General features: G+C 39.0%; 2 protein-coding genes across 2 annotated transcripts; one reads left to right on the top strand and one right to left on the bottom strand.

The window, feature by feature from the left end:
* Nucleotides 1-35: 35 nt before the first annotated feature.
* Nucleotides 36-8107, top strand: NUSAP1 (nucleolar and spindle associated protein 1). The gene is made up of 12 exons (XM_032209888.1): nucleotides 36-396; nucleotides 1465-1521; nucleotides 1815-1985; nucleotides 2545-2716; nucleotides 3603-3698; nucleotides 5151-5263; nucleotides 5433-5498; nucleotides 5600-5790; nucleotides 6135-6316; nucleotides 6571-6684; nucleotides 7088-7178; nucleotides 7568-8107. The coding sequence occupies exons 1-12, from the start codon at nucleotides 304-306 to the stop codon at nucleotides 7653-7655; spliced, it is 1434 nt and encodes a 477-aa protein (XP_032065779.1). The 5' UTR covers nucleotides 36-303; the 3' UTR covers nucleotides 7656-8107.
* A 485-nt stretch (nucleotides 8108-8592) lies between these two features.
* Nucleotides 8593-20320, bottom strand: NDUFAF1 (NADH:ubiquinone oxidoreductase complex assembly factor 1). Its single transcript, XM_032229375.1, has 5 exons — nucleotides 19837-20320; nucleotides 17996-18573; nucleotides 15800-15985; nucleotides 15046-15120; nucleotides 8593-9155 (listed from the first exon to the last, which is right to left on the bottom strand). Exons 2-5 carry the CDS (start codon nucleotides 18491-18493, stop codon nucleotides 9015-9017), a joined length of 900 nt encoding a protein of 299 aa, XP_032085266.1. The 5' UTR covers nucleotides 18494-18573; nucleotides 19837-20320; the 3' UTR covers nucleotides 8593-9014.
* Between the last annotated feature and the right edge of the window lie 21 nt (nucleotides 20321-20341).

The raw sequence follows: 20341 nt of genomic DNA, 5'->3' as shown, positions 1-20341 counted from the left end.
TGGTTAGCAAGGTCCGCCCCGCCCTCTCCTCGCTCATTGCAGAAGACGCCTGTTCGTCTTTCGCTTTTACCTAATCGAATTGCGGGAATTCGAGCACTGAAGCTTTCGGCCAGGTTTCTGGGCAAACAAAACCGCCCCGTTTTCATCCTGGGATCTGATTGGCTTTACCAGAAAGGGATGCGCAGAGACCTCGCCACGATTGGGAGGTTTGAAAATAGAGGCGGGACCGAAGAGGCGCTTGGCGGTTGAAGTTCAGTGTCTCCGCGAAGAGGGAATTGAGTGTTGGACGTCTACGTGCCAGTCATGGAGGTCCTCTCATCGTCTCAGTTGGAGGCGCTCAAATACAGCGAATTGCAGTGCCTGGCCAAGTCGGCGGGGTTAAAGGCTAATCTCAAGGTGAGCCGTGGGCTGGCCAGGAGAGAGGGAGGGAGCAAAAGCACTGGGTTTAGAGATGTATCGAAAGTAGCGAGCTGGGACAGCGGGTTCCCGACCAGCCCTTTTGAGCGAGGGACGTCTTGATAGGTTCCCGCCTCGAACCAAACTTGGAAATGGACGTGATGCGAGTCGTGCATCCTGCCGTTGCAGGATTGTGTCTTCGGTAGACTACTTGGACTTTATTATGCGAGTAGTCCGTTCACTGAACAAGTCTGATGTAGTACAGGTAGTCCTCGACTTGCAACAGTTCGCTTAGTAACCGTTCAAAGTTACAGCGGCGCTGGAAAAGGTGACTTATGACCACTTTTCACACGATCGTTGCAGCATCCCCTTGGTCATGTGAATCACTTAACAAATGTGGCAAGAAAAGTCATAAAATTGGTCAAAACTCGCTTAACAAATTTCTCACTTAGCTACATAAATTTTGGGCTTCATTGTGTTTGTAAGGTGAGGACTACCTGTACTGTATTTTCAAACTTGGCAATGATAAGTTATGTGGTCTTCAATTCCCTGAATTTCCCAATCAGCATGGAGAATATCCATGCTTCCTAACCCTTGCAAAGTTTGAAAAACATTGATTTAATGTAATCTTGATTCCTTCCCTGCCTTTGTGGTAATAATTGATGGAAATCTGGGTGTGATGGTGGATGGGATTTCACTTGTCCAGTTAAAATGTCTAGTCATTTCCCTAGCCTATAGGGTTTATTTTTTCCAAAGAGTTTCCCAAGGCCTGATCCAACTGTGCTCCCTACATCTTTTGTAGAAGGCCAAAGATGCTGCTGAAATTAGAGATTCTGTGCCTTTAGCTGGTGAGAGCTAGAATTGTGAGAGTTGTGATCAGAAGATAAACTGGAAGCTCAGCTAGGAAGCACCTAAAAGTGATGCTGAAAGGCAAGGTTCCCATCCTTGAGACAGCTGAAGTGGAGGCAAATATATCACAAATGTGTTACAGGTTTTTACGTCTAATTGCAGTGACTTGATTTATAACAGCCCTTTTTGATAATTGCTCTCAAATGATTTTTCTCGTAGGCAGCCAAGCTGTTAAGTGCATTAAAGAAGCACTTCTGTGAAAAAAATGAAAATACGGTAAGGGCACAACATTTTGACAATTTTATTAGTGTTATATCTTCCAGCAATGGTATCTTAAAATGGAGTAACTCTTCTTCCTTCCATATAATGAAAGCGCATTATTTAGCTGCCTGGCTATGCATCTGGTATGGATCATGTCTACTAGGTCATCTGATTTTCTTTAGCATAACAGTTTGGGGGCATAAACTACTATGAACAAGCAGCTTATAGGCTGTTGCTAACTGAATAATACCTTACAGTTTGTCACTGAAATAAATAAGAGAATCATAAAATTGCTTTCTTTTGTGTAGGATATCAAAAAGATATCCCCATCTACAGATATTGAGGAACAGAATGGCAGTTATATTTCCATAAATTCATCCAAAATCACCAAAAGGCAGAGAAAACAGAAAGAAGATAATGCCCAGCCAACTACACAAGAAAATCTTAAAGAAAAAATGGAACTGGATTCAGAGAAAGAGGTGATGCTAATTATATAAAATTGTAAGATGCATAAAAGTTTTTAGTTTTTCAGTTTGGTTGATTTATTGTAAATACCAAGAACTGCCAGAAGAGTATAAAATAGAAATATAATTACTGTAATGACACTGTACTTAATAGAATAGAAATTGTATATGAATACACTTGCATTGCCTGTGTGAGAAAATTGAGGTGAAACCCATTATATGCTTCCAATTATTCTTCTGGTTATATGATAAATTTGGGAGCACAAACAAAGCATTTCAATTTTAGGTTGTGTTCCAATATATGGTTTCCTGAATATATTTGAATATATTGATGATACTAGATTATGATGGCAATTGGGCCAGGGAATGCCATCACTAAGCAATTTGTTTAAAGCATGGCTACATTGCTTAGGGACACCTATCCCAGATCATTAAATGGGAAGAGGGAATTTCAGGCAACGAATGTGGAGTGGAGGCCTTGGAGGGAGGTGTCACAGCCTGCATACATGTAAGATCCTATTCACCATTTTATGCTTATATAAAATTCCACATGACATATATTTTTGAACTGCAGGTTCCAATATCGCTAAATTCTGACGGGAACCCGGATGCAGGATTTGAAAAGATACTGAAGATAAACCAAAATGATCAATCACAAAGCAGTGAAACAGCAAGAAACTTAGAAGACTTTGTTACTCCAAGTCAGCGAAAAGAAAGAGACTCCACTAGGCAAAACCGAGTTGAAAGTAATTTGCATTTATAAGTAGAATACTTGTTTTACATTGTCATTTAGGACAAATGTGTGGGCAACTTATGTAGATCTTTCTCAATTGCTTTTGTCATATGTAAAGCCACATAGAACTTTCAAAATCTGAACATAGTTTGAAGGGAACAAAATCTTGAGAGCAACAGTATTCAGTGTTGCTCTCTCTAACAATCCGTTTAATCTGATGGAAGTTTGGATACTACAAGTGGGCAGTATTTTATGGTGTGTTTTAGCTCCGACTAGATAACCCGTATTTCAAGCAGGATAGCACCTACTACAAGTAGTCCTCCTTTAACTGTTAATTCAGTGACTTTGAAATTATGACTACGGCTCAAGAAATGTTTTGACCAATCCTTGAAATTATGGCTGTTGTACCCCCATAGTCACATGATCAAAATTTGGGTGCTTTGCAGTTTGCCTGCATTTAGGACCTCAATATGCGCTTCACCCACTTGCCTATTGCCACTGCTTCCTATTTCCATTGCTTCCAGCCTTTATTTTCCTCCTGCTGACAAGGAATGCCCAGCTGAAGCAGCTACTGACTCTTCCCAAGAATATGTAAGATGTTTGACTAATGACTGAACTGGAGCCGTTCTTGCCAAGTGGTCTTTCACGTGATATTTCACCTAATGACTGCTTTGTTTAGTGTAAAAATTTCAGTCCCAATCACCATACAGCCATTAAGCAAGGGCTTCTTGTATAATAACAAACTGCTTAAAAGAAAATTGTGGCTTGGTATCCTCTGCCTTTTAACTTAGCAGCTTGAGTGAAATAATATAACTGCTGAATATGCAAAACCAACTTTGACCAACTTACAACTTGAGAAGTTTATGAATCTTTTTGATTATTTCATATATTTACTGCAGGTGAAATTTTACTGGATTCTCTTTCTGGAAAGAAAACTATGAATGCAGGAAGCAAGACTAAATTGGGAAGAAAAGGAATAATTTCTACCACCCCAGGTATGTGTTAATATAATGACTATGTACAGAATGGTTGGTTGTTTATAAATCAAAAGACTGAAAATAAATGGGAAAATATATTACATTGGAAACTTTTTAGCAACAGGAACACCCGCCCCCCAATATTAAAACAATAATTACTTTATAGGCATTTTAATCATGTTCTGTTTAAAAATAGATCATATGCATATAATATATAAGTGCATATTATTGCACATTATCCTCTATCCTTCCTTTGGTGAAAGTAAAAAAGAATAAAGCAGTATGCAGATAGGGTGAACTGAAGAAAAAGATGTTGAGACTGCAGAGAAGAGCAAATATGATTAGGGGACTGGAGGCTAAAACATGAAGAATGATTGCAATAACTGGATATGTCTTGTCTAACAAAGAGGACTATGGGTGATACCACAGCAGTCTTCCAATGTCTAAGGGACTGCTAAAAAAAAGAAGGGATCAACTTATCCTCAAAGCACCTGAGGGCTGGACAAGAAGTAACAAATGGAAACTTATCAAAGAGAGATCCAACCTAGATCTAAGGAGAAATTTCCTGCAGAACAATCAGTGGAATAGCTTGCTGCCAGGAGTTGGTGGGTGCTACATCATAGCAGGTTTTTAAGAAGAGATTGGACAATCATTTATCTGAAATAGTATAAGGTGTCCTGCTTGAGCAGGAGGTTGGACTAGAAGACTTCCAAGGTCACTTCCTACTCTTATTCTGTTATTTCATGGCAAAAAAGGAAAGAATATATACAGTATATACTGAAACTTGACAATATACAGGGTGTATCAAAGTCAGGCCCACAGGCAATTATTGCCTAAATTATATCAAATGGTCAAATTGGATGCCCCTTTATTCTAAATACTTTCTTATTAATTTCACACATGACATTCGAATATTCCAAAGTATAGCTTTTTGTTAAAAGGTTAATGAAATGTAATTGGCCTATGGGAGCAGTCCCCAACCTTTCGGCTGCCAAGGACTGATTCCATTGAGGGTGGTTTTTCTGTGGACTAGTGGAGGCTGGATTTGTGTGCTGCCTGGATCCTGCACATGCGTGGATAGAGCTTTGCCTACTTCCACAGACCAGTTCTGGGGATACTACGGGCCGGTGTCAGTCTGCGGACTAGGGGTTCAGGACCCCTAGGCTATGGGAGTCAACTTTTGATATGCCTTATATTTTATAACATTATTTAAATTGGAATGCGTAACAGAGCTGAAACAAACATTATTCCAAAATAAACGTACTCTTTTGTTTAAAAACTAAATTTGCCGCCTTGTATGTCTTCTTGGGTTTGCCTTAAAACATTTGCCCATGAATCTATTACTTTAAAATATGACTTTTCTTGTTTCCGTATGAGGTAAATATTTAATCTTAATGTTAAGCCGCATATTATAATGAACTGGCAATAAAGATAAGAAAAATCTGAATAATAAACTTTTCAATATTGTAGATTTTAGGAAACTTCATGAGGCTCAGTTCAAGAAAATGTTATCTATTGATGAATACATTGAAAGGAAAAATAAAATGATGCGTAATTTCAACAATTCCGTTAATGAGATCAAGGTAAGTGATATTTCTCCAGCAAAGAAGAAAACCAGTACTATTTTTCAACAGATTTTGCTTCTGTTTGACAATTTGTTTATCTCCATGCCTAGCATTGGTTTTTAAAAGCACCGTATTTTATTATGAGCAATTGATAAGAGGGGGAAAAATTCTAGGTCTCTAATTGCAGATCCTGACTAAGAAGAATAAGTCTCTGAAGACTTCCCAGAAAGAAAATCTAGATACTAATTCAAAGGTAAGGATAAATTTTCTTAACAGAAAATTTATTAAAATTCTTAACAGAACTTCCTTTCAATTAAACCATATGCTAAAATGTGGAAATCTCCCTCATCTTAGCAGGTACATTCCAGTTCCAGAGGGATTTTATTAAGTCCCCCTTCTCAAAAGAATAGGCTTTCTGCCACAGGCACTCCAACAAAACTGCGACGTTCAAAACGCAATTCCCCTGGCACTGCAAATAAAAGTATTCTGTCTCGAAAATCATCGTTCAGTTCAACCAGCTTTTCTACAACTAAAATAAATGTCAGGTAAGACTATATGTGGCATTAAATAAAAATATCTTACATGTGGAAATGTGTGAATTGCCAAATTTAAAGTCAGAATCCAAATTTATATATTTTCATAAACAAAAACACTTAAAATTGTTTGGACTTGTCTTTTTTTTCATTTTCTCAGTGTAAAAATGATGTATGATTAATGATTAAATGTAGAATCTACAAAAAGTTTTAAACACAGAGAATTCTGAGTTAAATCCAATGTTTTCTCTGACAGTATATTCAAATGTTTCATTATTTTTATATTCTCCTAGTTAATTAGAAAACATATATAAAATTATGACCCATTAAATACTATAATGCTATGTTTTTATTAGGTTCTCTGAATCTACAAAAGACAATGAAGAGAAACGTTCTCTTACCAAGACTCCATCTAGGAAATCTTCATTTCTGAAAAATTGCCCTCCAGATAATCAGAAAAGTAGTGAATGTATAACTAGCAAAGACTTCAAAGGAGGAGCAACAAACTGTCAGACAACAGAAACTTCAACAAATTCTGGTAACTTTTTCAAAATAATTAATAACATGCAGTCCATTTACATGTGATTGTTTGGAGGACATTGATACAGAATCTTTACACAGTCAAGATGATGTTCCTTTTGTTTCCAGTTTGTAATTTTATACTATACTAATTGGCACCAACGGTATAGAAAAGCTGTATTCTAGTGTTATTTCCCATTTTAAACTCAAAAGTTAAATGAGTAGTAAGTTTGGTCTTGTTGCTTATTATCAATACATTGTTTTTCCTTATAGCTGTCACTCCTTTCAAGATTGTAAATCAGACTGTAGAACCAACAAGCACCAAGAAACCAGTATTTGATCTACAAGCAAGTCTATCAAAGCCACTTACTTATCAGCCACACAAAGGTAGGCATAGTTTTAAAAATAACTCAGTGTAAAAGAGCATGAAAACATCAGCAGTTGCAAATAAATTGAGAATTTAGTCAGATATTACCTGCAACTTGCCTTGATTTTTCCAAAGGTAATTTATACATATTAATGTATATCATTAGTCTTAAATTAGTCTACTGGGTAATTTGGCATATTAATGGAAACTAAGTTAAAGCAAGCTGTTCCTTGTTTTTTGAGTTTGTTCTTAAACAAGTATATTTTTGGCTATCTACTTAAGTATCATGTTTCTTGGCTATGTATTAACTTGCCTCACATAGGCAAAATCTCACAAAAGAAACATGGAAATATTTGCTATTTGTGTTACCTGATGAGAACAGAAAAGAGACAAGTAAGAGACATTTTCCTTACATTAACATAGGAAAACTGAAACCATGGAACCACCCTGGGGAGAATCACCAGAGACTATATTCCCACAAGAAATACTACAAAGAGCCACCTCTTCAAACCAGGCAAGTATTGTACTAATTTATTATTTGACTCTTCTTTTATTAGTTTTTTTTGTTTTTATATCAGGTTTTATATTATGTAAGCCACCTTGAGACACGATGTGTGAATAGGCGGCAATATAAATTCCCTAAAAATATATCTATCAATCAATCAAGATTCTAGGAAGTTGAATTATTAGATGATTATCTATCTATAAATCAATATGTTGGTTCTTAAAAGTTCCTGTCAACTGCTGTCATTAAGAGAAAAAGGCAAGGATTTCTGCCAAATAGCTAGAAAACATACTGCATGAAGTTTTGAATAGTTGAATTAAGTTTGCCTTCATTTTACTTATTTATGTATTAATGCTAACATTATTTTGTCTTCTTTTTGTTTTTGTTTTCTTTAACAGAGATGAGAGACGGGAGAAACACATACAGGGAAGAAAACAAAGAAAAGACCAAAAGCTTAACACAGTGAGGCGGCTGACTGTTGCTTAAAGCTGACTTTCAAATTGTTCTGTAAATAATCTTATTGAAAATCTTTACTTTCTTGTAAATAATTCTTGTCTCTGCGCTGAAATACTTAAGCTACTGAGTAATCTTATTTTAATATGAACATAGAACCTTAGCACTATTATATGTTTTCCAGTAGCTAATGCTATTGTCTCAGAAGGCTTAGCTATCTTTTCAAAAGGGCAGCTATCTTTTTTCTCTATTTTTCTACTCTCTATTTCTACTTTTTTTCAAATCTGCTTAGTGAATGCCTTAACTATATCTCAAATTGTCTGGAAACATTTCTCAACAACTGGATTGAAGTTTATTGTATCAAGCAATTCAATCTTCTAGACATACAACAATTTTTAAACTCATTTTTCATTTTTTATAAAATTGTCTTAATGTATTCCTAATTAAAATAATTGTGTTTGTAAATAAAAGTTCATTTTAATTTTACTACTATACAGCTTCATCGTATGTTGTCAATTTTTATCAAACTTTTTTCATTGTACATATATTCTGATTAGATTTTTCTTTTTAGAGTTGAATTGTTAATTTAATTAGCATGTCAAAAAGAAAAGCTACCGCAGCCAAGTCTATGATAAAAATAAAAACCTATCCTCTATTTTTCCCAATTGGAGTATAGTACATATTGAGATCATTTAAATTTAAAATATTGGTACTTCTTACTCAAATAGATCAACTTCTTACCTACTAAACCAGCTCACAAAACAAATCAGCCCAGAGGCTTAAATTATCCTATTTCAGACATGTCTAAAAATCTAGCTTTCTGTAAAAAGCCCTAATGCTAGAAAAAGTGGAAGATAGGAAAATGATGAACAGCAAGGTGGATGGACTTAGTGGCAATGGATACAATTTTGGAAGATCTAAAATAGGTTAGGGATAGGTCGTTAGACATCAAAAACAACTAACAGTATAGTTAGGATCACAATCAATTTATTATGTACAACATTTTGATATTCATAACAATTCATTTCTTCAGTTAAGAGGAATTCAGCAATTTTTTTTAAACAATGTAACTCAGAAAACTGCATGTTAAAAGTAGGATAAGCTCAGTTCTGTTTCTTATACCAATGTTCTTTGTTAATTGGGGGTTGGGGAGCATGCCCACATTAGTTTTATTTCCCATCACTATTTAAATCCAGGTGGTGGCTAAATGACTGCATGCTGGATGGCACTATCATAGTCCTTATTTTACTATGATTTTTGTTGTTTTTCCATAATGAATTGTGTAGCTTATATTCAACTGATAAGTCCACTATTCAACTGTAGCTTACTACTGAATGACATGCAATTGCAGAAATATTCTAAACTGAAAGGAACAATTGTCCTCCATTTGTTCTATTTCTTGAAATTTTTTTCATAGAGTTCATAGGCAAATGTTTCTGTATGTGATTGGTCACTGTACAATCCAATGAAGTCTATATCCAGCTGGAATGGACCATCTACTTTATCAGCCAGAGTAAGTCCCAAAGTGCTGATCTGTTAAAAAAAAAAAACCCACTTTGTATTATTCTCACAAAAATATTGCTAAAGTCATGCAGTATTTATTTATCTCATGTCTATTAAGCCTAAATTGATACAACAATTTACTCATAAACAAGATGACACTTTAGAAGTGTTTCAATATTTAGAGCCAGTTTAATTTCATATTAGGGTAATGAAGGGACTATCTGACTGTCTGATACATGCTATGCTTGATATATATCATATTTAATAAATTATGGAGAACTAATAAAGTGCCAAATGATCAGAAGGAAGCAAATGTCCCTCGCAAAATGGGAAAAGAGAAGATCTAGCTTTTGAACTGTAGTTCAAACAGTCTGACACCTGGGAATATTCCAGAAAAAGGGCGTTGGTACTTAGCTGATACGCCTCTTCTCATAGTGGGGGGAGGAGTATCCAGAATGGGTTGACCTTGTCCTCTCATGATTGGATGAGTCAGATAAGCTCTTTGGGCAATGCCCCCTGGCCAGCAGATATTCCCCATATTTGACGAAGAGCTCTATCCAACTCGTTGCACCATTCACTCCAGACTCTTAATTCAGTTCTTAGCTTTTATCGTCTTCAACAACAATATTTATATAACTTCATAAAACAATGAACATAACACTTAGTCGTACAAACATAGTCAGGGAGGGACTGGATGCTCCTCCCCCCACTATGAGAAGAGGCATATCAGGTAAGTACCAACGCCCTTTCTCCATAGTAAGGGGGGAGGAGTATCCAGAATGGGACATACCAAAGTCTGCACGTCCCTAGGGAGGGAGACCCCTGAGGCCCCATGTCCCCCCATCATGCCAGTTGAGGCGTGGGCCCCGCCCTGTGAACCGCCTGCAACACCCTGCGGCCAAAGAGGCTTCTGCCAAGGCAAAAGAGTCCAGTTTATAGTTCCTAGCAAAGGGAGAGGGGAAAGCCCACGTGACTGCCCTGCAGATTTTGGCCAGGGATGTCTGTGTGACTCAGGCCATGGATGTCCGCGTGGAGTGAGCTGTGATGATTGATGTCTAAGCCCTGCGATTGGTATGCAGTGGCGATGCAGGTTCACAACCACCTATCTATGGTGGTGGAAGTCACCTCGTTACCCAGGACCTGGTTGGAAGGAGACAAACAAAGCTTTGGATTTCCTGTTTGGCCTGGTTCTCCTGAGGTAAAACCTCAGAGCCCTCCTTACGCCCAGAGTGTGCCACTTCTTTTCCAACGGGTGGGAAGGATCTGGGCAGGAGTTGGGCAAATCAGTTCCTGGGCTCGATGGAAGCAGGGGCCCACCTTGGGGATGAAGGACGGATCCAGTCGTGACCCCACCCTGTCTTGGTGGAAGACACAGAGATCCTCCCTGGTGGACAGAGCTTGCAGTTCGGATATCCGCCTGGCGGAGGTGATGGCCACCAGAACAGCCACCGTAAGAGTCAGGAACTTAAGGGAAACTGTTCGTAAAGGCTCAAATGGAGCGCATGTTGGAGCATCCCCTACCCTGTGTAAATCCCAGGAAGGGTACCTGAATACCGTGTGCTGTTTGGGGTTGGAAGCCCCCTTGAGGAATTGCCTGACCATAGGATGGTGAGTCAAGCTCTGATTCCTGCCCGCAGGAGAACTGACGAGATGGCTGAAACCTGTCTCCTAATCGTGTTAGGAGCTAACCCTCTGTCCCGGCCTGCCTGGAGGAAGTCCAGAATCTGAGGCACTGAGGCCTGGATAGGATTGTACCCCAGAGAGTTACAACATGAGGCAAAGGCCCGCCACATGGAGCCATAGATGCGCTCTGTGGAGGGTGTGCGGGCAGTCTGGATAGTCTGCATCACCCTGGGGGGGAAGAGGTCTTTCCCCAGGATGCTCCGCTCAAGAGCTAAGCGGTCAGCTGGAGCCATTGAAGGCCTGGGTGCTCCAGCGACCCCTGGTTAAGGGATATTCCCTCCTGGGGGATTCTCCAGGGCCTATCCCTGGAAAGCGACTGGAGATCTGCAAACCACGGCCTCCAGGGCCAGTGAGGCGCCAACAGAACCCCTTCCGCCCTCTCCCGAAGGATTTTCCATATGACCCTGGGGATCAGGGGTAAGGGCGGAAAGGCATACCGACGACCCCTGGGCCAGGGGCTTTGCAGAGCATCCACCCCTTCTGCCCCCCATGTCTGGTACCTGGAGAAGAACCTCGGGAGCTGAGTGTTGAGGGGCGTGCCGAATAAGTCGACCTCTGGCCGTCCGAAGCACTCCGCCAGCTCCTTGAAGATTGCTGGCTGCAGCTTCCGCTCCAAATTGTCCACCTCGGTCCTGCTGAGCCAGTCGGCTCTGATGTTCTCCACCCCTGCTATATGTTCTGCCCTCAGCGAATGCTGTCTAAGATCATAGGCTATCTGAGGTGCTTCTGCGATTTCTCATAGTCGGACATCCCATTCCGAGTCTGTGGTGGGTTCTGGCATGGGGACTGGCCTGTCTGACCCTTTTTCCCCGGCCATAAGGGTGCTATGATTCTATGGCTAGGATTAGCGCAGAGATATTCTGAATGTAAACCCAGACAGAGTTCAATGGTCAGCCACTAGAGTGCGTGTAAAGATAAAGTGAGGGAAGCTAAGGCTCACAATAAAGAAAGGCCGCAAAAGTAAAATAATAATAATAATAATGATAATGATAATAACAACAATAATAACAACAACAATAATAATAAAATACAAAAGGGGGCATCTTCACACCTGTTAAGACCAAGAAGATTAAGGAAACGATTGGTCCCTTGCTGGGAGAAAGTGGCCAGAAGGTGACAAGCAGCAGGGGTAAAGCAGAACTATTTAACTCATGTTTGGCATCTGTCTTTACCCAAAGGAATAAAACAGTCCAACCTATCAAGAACAGCACCCCAAAAATCAGATTAGGAACCCAAGATGAGATAGGGAAGAAATGGTAAGTGAGCACCTGTCTACCCTAGCCAAAGTCCAATTCCCAGGACCGGATGGGTTACACCCCAGGGATCTGAAGGAACTGGCAGACGAGATCTCCAAACAACTGAACTATATCTTTCAGAGATCCTGGAGTACTGAAGAACTACTATAGGATTGCTGATGTGGTTCACCTCTTCAGAAAGGGAGAAAACAGATCAAGAGCCCAAAGCCAACATGGGTTTGTCAAAAACAGATCATGCCAGACTAGCCATATTGCCCTCTTAGATACAGTGACAACACTAGTGGACCATAGGAATGCCATCGATGTAGTTTACTTGGACTTCAGCAAGTCCTGATAAGGTAGACAATAACCTACTACTAGATAAAGTAGAACAATGTGGGTTAAACAGCATCACCACCAGATGGATTTGTAACTGGCTGACCAACCGCACACACCTGTACTCCTCGATGGAACTGCCTCTTCATGGAGGGAAGAATGCAGTGGAGTACCCCAAGGCTCTGTGTTGGGCCCAATGCTCTTCAACATCTTCATCAGTGATTTGGATGAGGGTGTTAGGTATGTAAGTTAACAGTTGGGTTAACACTATATATGTCATGATAGTAGTGCTGTTTCTTTAAATACTGCTGTTATCTCAAGCGGTCATAAGAAGGAGCCAGAATCACTGTTAGCTCTCTGTTTGTTAAATGCTGATTGGTGGAGGGACTCATCAGATTTGCAGATGACCCCAAGCTGGCAGGAATAGCCAACACTCCAGAATACAGGCTAAAGGTACAGAAGGATCTTGATACACTTGAACATTGGGCACTGTCTAAGAAAATGAGATTCAATGAAGTAAGGTTCATTACCTTTAGGCAATGAAAACAAAATGCACAGGTACAGAATACATTGCTCCACAGTAGTAACTATGAAGGGGATCGTGGAGTCCTAGTGGACCACTCTTTAAATATGAGCCGGCAGTGTGCAGCAGCTGCCAGAAAGACCAACACAGTTTTAGGCTGCATAAACAGAGGAATAGAATCAAGCTCCCGTGAAGTGTTAGTCCCACTTTATAAGGCCTTGGTAAGGCCACACTTGGAATTCTGCATTCAGTTTGGTCACCATGATGTAGAAAGGATGTGGAGACTCTAGGAAGAGTGCAGAGAAGAGCAACAGAGGGGCTCAGGGGACTGAAGGCTAAAGCCTATGAAGAATGGTTGCAGGAACTGGGTAGGTCTAGTTTACTGAAAGGAAGGACTAGGGGAGACATGATAGCAGTGTTCCAATATCTCAAGGGTTGCCACAGAGAAGAGGCAGCCTAACTATCCTCCAAGGCACACTGCCGGCTCATATTTAAAGAGTGGTCCACTAGGACTCCAAGATCCCCTTCATAGTTACTACTGTGGAGCAAGGTATTCTGTACCTGTGCATTTCGTTGGAGGGGGAGGGATTGATCCACCGTCTGCCTCTTTAATCTCCTTGATAAGCCTCCTTTTGGCCCTTTGCTGCCTCCCCCGCCCTTGGCTAATGCCTCTGCGATGGTTTCTCACCTATTTAAGGGCTCCTCAGAGCCTCCGGTGGTGATTGTTGCTGGAGGGCTGAGAGCTGGGCTCCTGCCGGCCTCCTCTGAGCTGCTGGGGGCCGCCATCTTGGACCATGTGGTTTCAAGATGGCCCCCGGCTCCAAATTCAAAAGGCTCCTCTTTGCTGGAGCACATGGAAATGGCTTGTGCCTTTGCAGGCTGCCATGCAACTGCTGCTGGAGGCTCTCTCGCCTCCCCCTGCCTCCCGCAGCTCTTTCTGAGCCTCTCTGGCTCTCACTGGTGATAGCTGCCAGCGCAGGCTTTCCAGGGCATTTTGGATGGTTCGTGGCTGGTTCATGGCTCAACCCGAGGGGAGCGGAGGAGCGCTCCTGTTCCTGAGAAGCCTCTGCGGCAAGGGCTTGCCTCTAGGAAGCATGTGCCCTGTCCCCCTGCTTGCCCGGCAAAGGTCCTCACTGAGTGACTCCGTCTCACTCAGTGGCCAGGGTAGCGTGCCGCCCCAAGGGGACTTGTGGCAGTCCAGTCCTTGCAGGAGGAGGCTGTGCGCAATGTAGGGAGGCAGGATTCGCCGGGTCCAAGTTTATTTTCCTTAATCCTTTGTAAATTACTGAAGGTCCAGAGTGGTGCAACCTATCTAGTGAGTGGATGAGTCAAATATGGGGAATATCTGCTGGCCAGGGGGCGTTGCCCAAAGAGCTTATCTGACTCATCCAATCATGAGAGGACAAGGTCAACTCATTCTGGATACTCCTCCCCCCTCACTATGGAGAAAGTGATAGTTTCATTTGTAAGAACTTTTGTACTTACTAAATTAGATGAAGTTGTCAAGAACCAACCTGGTCTAACTTATTTTGTTCTTTGATTTAAGAAACTTTCTTAATGGGAATGCTACAGACATAAGATACGTTGGCTTCAGCAAAATATACGATAAAAATCCTCATGATGTTGATTAACAAGCTAGTTAAGTGTGGTCTGACCGATATAATCTGCACAGCTGACTTGAGAAGTCATCTCAAATTCTGATTTCTCATCAAACTGGAGAAAGGTATCAAATAGAGTGCTACATGGATTATTCCTGGATAATATACTCTTGTGTTTTTTGTAATGAGCTGGATGAAGAGAAAGTGCTTATTACATTTCCAGACAACAAAATATTGGGTGGAATACACCCTCCTGAAACTTTAGGAAATACATAAACAAACATTTCTTTCCCAAGTGGATAATCTTCCTGGAATTGATAAGAGTGAGTATAATCATTCATATATATTATTTTATTCAGTTTTTAACACTGCTTTTTAATTTTAGTTAGTTTAGTCTAGTTAATCTAGTTTGGTTAGCTACCTTGATATCCCTACCAGTGCAAAAAGGCAGGATATAAATCAAATTTAGTGAATAAAATAATTAAGAACTTTGATCACAGATCTTAGATGTGCATTTTCAAATAGTAAGTTTAAAAACCACTTACCCTATCTGGCCAGATTGCATACTGACCATCCTGGATTCTCCCATGGCTTGTAAAAAAGAATTTAGAAAATGGAACCTGTTATAAAGAATTTACAGATCAGCTGAAAAAATGTGAGCATTTGAATATTTCTTTCAATACATTCATTTTTGTTTGACAAAACCACAACTTTACATATATACATATACATATACATATACATATGTATGTATATGTATGTGTGTGTGTGTGTGTGTGTGTGTGTGTATGTATATATATATATATATATATATATATATATATATATATATATATATATATATTAATGAACACTGACATTTCTATTCAATATACATTCATTAACATCCCTTCTTTTCTTGACTTACCACACACATTTCTTAAAGTAATCCATCTATAGTATTTAAGCCATTTTTAAAGTTTCTCCTGATATAATCAATTCTCACTTTCTTCACTATTTTTTATATAGTAAATTGTCTCAATTGACTATAGCTGCATAGGCAATTGCATGCTACTTTTCTTAATAAAGAAAAATATTTTCAGTCCAAAAGTATTACAGCAACTGGAGTAATGGAACTCCATGGGTAAGGAGCAACTTGCCATTCTCAAACTCTTACAAAAAATCCAAGTTAGGGGGAAAATAACATAAGAAAATAATCCTTTTTTCATGTTTCAAAAATTTAAATTCAAACATTGCCTATTTTTTAAAATATCGGAATCCATACTTCCTATAATAGTATAAAAAAAATATAATTGTTACCTCAATTTCCTCCCAATATGGCCCCCCTCGAGGGAATATGAAGTAGTTATAAGAATCCTTCACTGAAGTAGGGTCGAATTTGTTTGGATTGATGTTTAACATCCACGGTCTACCATCACCACGAACACGCAGACATAGACTATTAAAATTTGACCAGTCATGTACCTTTGTCCGATTAAAAGCAAGCTGCCAAAATATATATTACTTTTAGTATTTCACCAATTATTATAGTTGGCAAATTTCCCTTCTTTATATGCGGCTTTCTTAATATTATTCTGTTCATCGCTGAGGTGGTCTTTTGTTCAATTAATGTGCTCTATCCTTTTCACATAGCGGTCATGACAAGTGGATTCGGTCATAACAATACTTTATCAGAAATTTATCATGTAATAAGCAACTGAACAGAACCACACACACAAACCCCACTGCACTAACACGATTTGTATCAACCCCACCTTCTTTGAGAAAACTCTCTTCAATTATTCTTGGATAAGATACTAGAAACTATCCAAATTTGCAGGCTAGTAAAATTGTTACAGTGCCAATTTCCACACACTTAGATCAATATGCCTGACATTTGAGGGTAATAGAATGCAACCTTAAGTGCAGCAGACAGAAAAATTCTAGAGACATCTGTTCCCCAAACAACATCTACAGCAAAGTGTGACATGTTACACTGTACCACTACTTCACAACAGATGGTAACCGAGTCTAATTTTACAAGCCGTGTCAATTGCTTATTAATCAGTATCACTGATAGTGCAAATAATCTGCACACCGCCAATGCAGATAAAATGGCTATGAAGTGGGCTTTAAAAACCTGATAAAACATTTGGGAAAAAACTTTAAAATGTATGCTGCTCAATGAACTGTTCCTTAACATTACAAATAAAGGCAAAATTTCACTCAAGACAAACCTGAATCCTGGTGACTATTTGGGCATATTTGTAAGTTTTTTCTTGGCAACAATGGGGAAGTGCACTGCTGTGGCTTTCTTACGGGAATTTTTAAAACTTGATTTTGTTCAAGTCCTTGGGATACTTGGCAGTCTCTGTTGATTACTACTATTCTTTAGTGTTTCAAGATCGTTGAAGTCAACTACTTACTGGCATCAGCTAATTTATTTAAGATTAGGCTCCATTAAATGCAGCAGTTCTATTTTTGAGCAACCACTGACATGATTGAACAGCAAATCTCATTCTATATTACAAAAAGAACAGGTTTGGCAAAAAATTCTGTATTTTGTGGAAAATTATAACTAACAATTTTTTAAACTTTGAGATTTAAATTCTGAATGTAATGGCTGACTGCACTTTATTTTAAACCACATCATTCAATTACACCTAATTAATGTAATTGGCTAGATTTGTACAAAAATAAAAAATTGTTTGAATGGGTTCACAACTCAAAGTTAATTACATTACAATAAAGCAACAATGGCTTTTGAAATGCTTGTGGAGCAAAAATAAAATTAATTTAATGCAATTATGATTTAGCCATTATGAGAATCTTAGCCTGAGATAATAAAGATCTAACAAAAAGCATGTTATAACATTTATAACAGGACTTTTTATTTTAAATATTTAAATGGTAAGACAGTTTCACTGTCTTAGCATACACAAGGACACTTAAATAGGGAATGTGGCACATTTTTTCCAGCTAAATCATCAGTTGTTAAAACAGTTTGTGTTATTAAACAAGAGAATAATCTGAGCGTATTCTGAGGTTAATGGAGCAATTTGTAATTTATTATTTGCGAGTCAAGGATCCACTTTACAAGTCTGTAGAACATAATACCATGATCCATATAGGTTTATTTTAATTCCAAATTAGTGGCTAAAATTGCATTGAGTTAAGCATGCTTATCCTGCAGATCTTTTCTACCCTCTCTTCTCTCCTGCAATCCCTGTAATGCCCCAAATCCCATTTTAATAATTTCACAGCTCTTCAGGTTATAAGTACAGATTATCTCTTGACTGCTATGCTGTTGAATGCCACTCCAACAGGAGTAGGCGTTAATAGAAGAAAACTACAGCCCAATATATTTAAGAATGCAGCATTACTATTATTCTCCACTTTGAAAAAATAGTATTAAAATGGAAATCCAATTTTTTTAGAAGAGAATTTTGAAGTTTTTGAAATGAAAGTCAGTTTTGTCTTAAAGACTAAAACACTCTTAAGTATGATTGTACTTACCATTTCTGGTTTTGATATCATGGCACAATATCCACTATATTTTGTTACTCCGTCATGAGGTACAGTAGTATTGAGGTTCCCAGACACGCTAGCATACTGTTTATTCTTATCCAGCTTTATAGAAATTTCACTTTTCCCTCCAATCGCTGTGTCAGAACCAAGCACCCATTTATTTATATCTTCTTCACTACGAAATTCCCATACCACTTTTGTCTGGTTCAATATAAAATCTTGTACTGGTTTTTGATCAAAATCTTTCATAAAATCAATTGCCTCTTTCTTTACAAGCCCACATTGTGTTTTGAGTTCTTCCATTACTTTCTTAAAGTTATCAATTGTCTTCCGTGGTGAAATTTTCTCAATAGATGTTCCGGGTCTCTGATAGCCACTGTACCACCTTGCATGGTGACCATTTGCAAGAGTCCTACACAAGCTACTTTGGCAGTACTGTTTGTTTATCAAAGAAAGAAAATCCAGCGTTTTGAGAAATGAAGCCATAAATGAATATTGATGAGCCGCTTCCCTTATCCAAACAAAGATACTGGTATCTATTTCTGGTTAATGCAGTTTACCTTTACCTGTTATAATACAAATAAAAAAAACATTTTAAAAATAAAGTTTTTAGTTTCATTTACTTCCTAAAATATACTGAGATGTATATATACCTTGTTAACTGCATTACCATAAGTAACACTTTCAATAACATCCGAGCTACAAAACAGATAGCATATGACATACAACATATTCTTTAAAAATATTATTTATTGTTTTATCACAAACAAAACAAAAGCATACATTCAACACACAACTAAACAGGGGAAAAATAGTGTTCAAAAAAGAAAAAGTAATCAAATAAATTTAACATGGAGGATCCACCCATATCCACTGAAGAAAAAAACAGTAAATTCTCCTTCCCATATATATGTATATATGTACGTATGTATGTATGTGTTACACTAAACATGCACAATATTCTTAAAACAAAGAAATGTCAACCTTTTCATTTGGGATATCAATACTGCAAAAGGAAATGAAAGAAAATAAATATGTAATTAGAGCACGATTCCCTATTTGTGTTTTAATAGAACTGCACACATAAACTCAACAATGAGAACACAATCTGGAAAATACTAGTTATTTAAACAAGCATTCATCAAGCACCTGTTTACTCCGTAAAGTCTTTATTGAGTCAGGATCAGTTTTGGTGACTATATGGTCAGGGCCACCACATGAAAGTTTGCCACTGCCTTCTTCCATACATTTGGTTTTGCAGCCTAGCCTGCAATCCTGGGATTTTCTGCAGGTCCCCCATCCAACTATCAACCAGGTCAAATTCTGCTTGGCTTTCTGAGGCATCACCTAAGATTGACTGAATCTTGGTGTGCCTTTTAAAAAACCTTTCATCTATTGTAGAATTAGGGCCTCTGATTCAAGAGAATTTCCATGGTTGCTGAGAGACAAACCTGAGAAGTTTCTCTTCTCTCAGAAACTCTGAGAAGAGCTTTTTGCCTTAGCCTGAAATAATTTTTCAACGTTTATTCATTCTTAAGGAACATAGGAAAAATTAGATAGCTATAAACCAGTAAACCCACCGAGCAATGCACTCAGTTCGCTCCGTTTCTATCCTTCTCCGTCGCCTTGGCTTTCTGTTTCCTTAAAGAAGTAATAAATTCACCCCTAATTTGCAACCAATAGTTTCACTTAATTCTCATTCCCAATATAGTAGATTATGATCTTTCCCAGACAATGTGTGGGTACGTTCTATCAATGCAGACTGGGGATGATGGGTACTATGGTTCAACCGGGAATTAACCTTTGCAAAGAGGATCCCCTTCGCTCACCTTGTATTTGCCACCATCTTTTGGCCCGAGTTCTACGCAGGCGAGTCCAACGCTGAAAGTCGTCCGGGCTCCTCAAAGGAACGACAGCCTATATAACGAAGGTTCCGTTCCGTTTACCTCGCGTAAATCAGGGCTGCAGGGCACGGACATTTTTCCTCCCCGGACTAGAAAACCTGTAGCTTTTAACGCTTTTTAGAAGGCGGAGAAAGAGAGATGTTTCGTTTACTGATTGCTTTTTTAGCCTGGTCGAAGATAACTGACGTAAACGGCAACAGGACTACAAGGGGCTTCCATAAAATCCCATCGGGCCCTCTTCCTACAACGCCGGGCCTGGCCAAGCTTTTATACCGCCTGTGAAATGGGATCTTAAGCTGTCACTGGTTCCCAAAAAGAAAAAGAACGGCATGCACCCATCTAAGGGAACCACCCCACCATTGGCCTCTGCCCCCAACGACAGCTCCTTTGGGATTACAGCACATCTCCCTCCACCCCAACTGACTGGGGA

The sequence above is a fragment of the Thamnophis elegans genome, chromosome 1 (assembly GCF_009769535.1).
Source record: "Thamnophis elegans isolate rThaEle1 chromosome 1, rThaEle1.pri, whole genome shotgun sequence".
In the NCBI taxonomy this organism is placed as follows: Eukaryota; Metazoa; Chordata; class Lepidosauria; order Squamata; family Colubridae; genus Thamnophis; species Thamnophis elegans.
The sequence above is the reverse complement of the archived record's forward strand: the minus strand, read 5'-3'. Positions and strand labels throughout refer to the sequence as shown.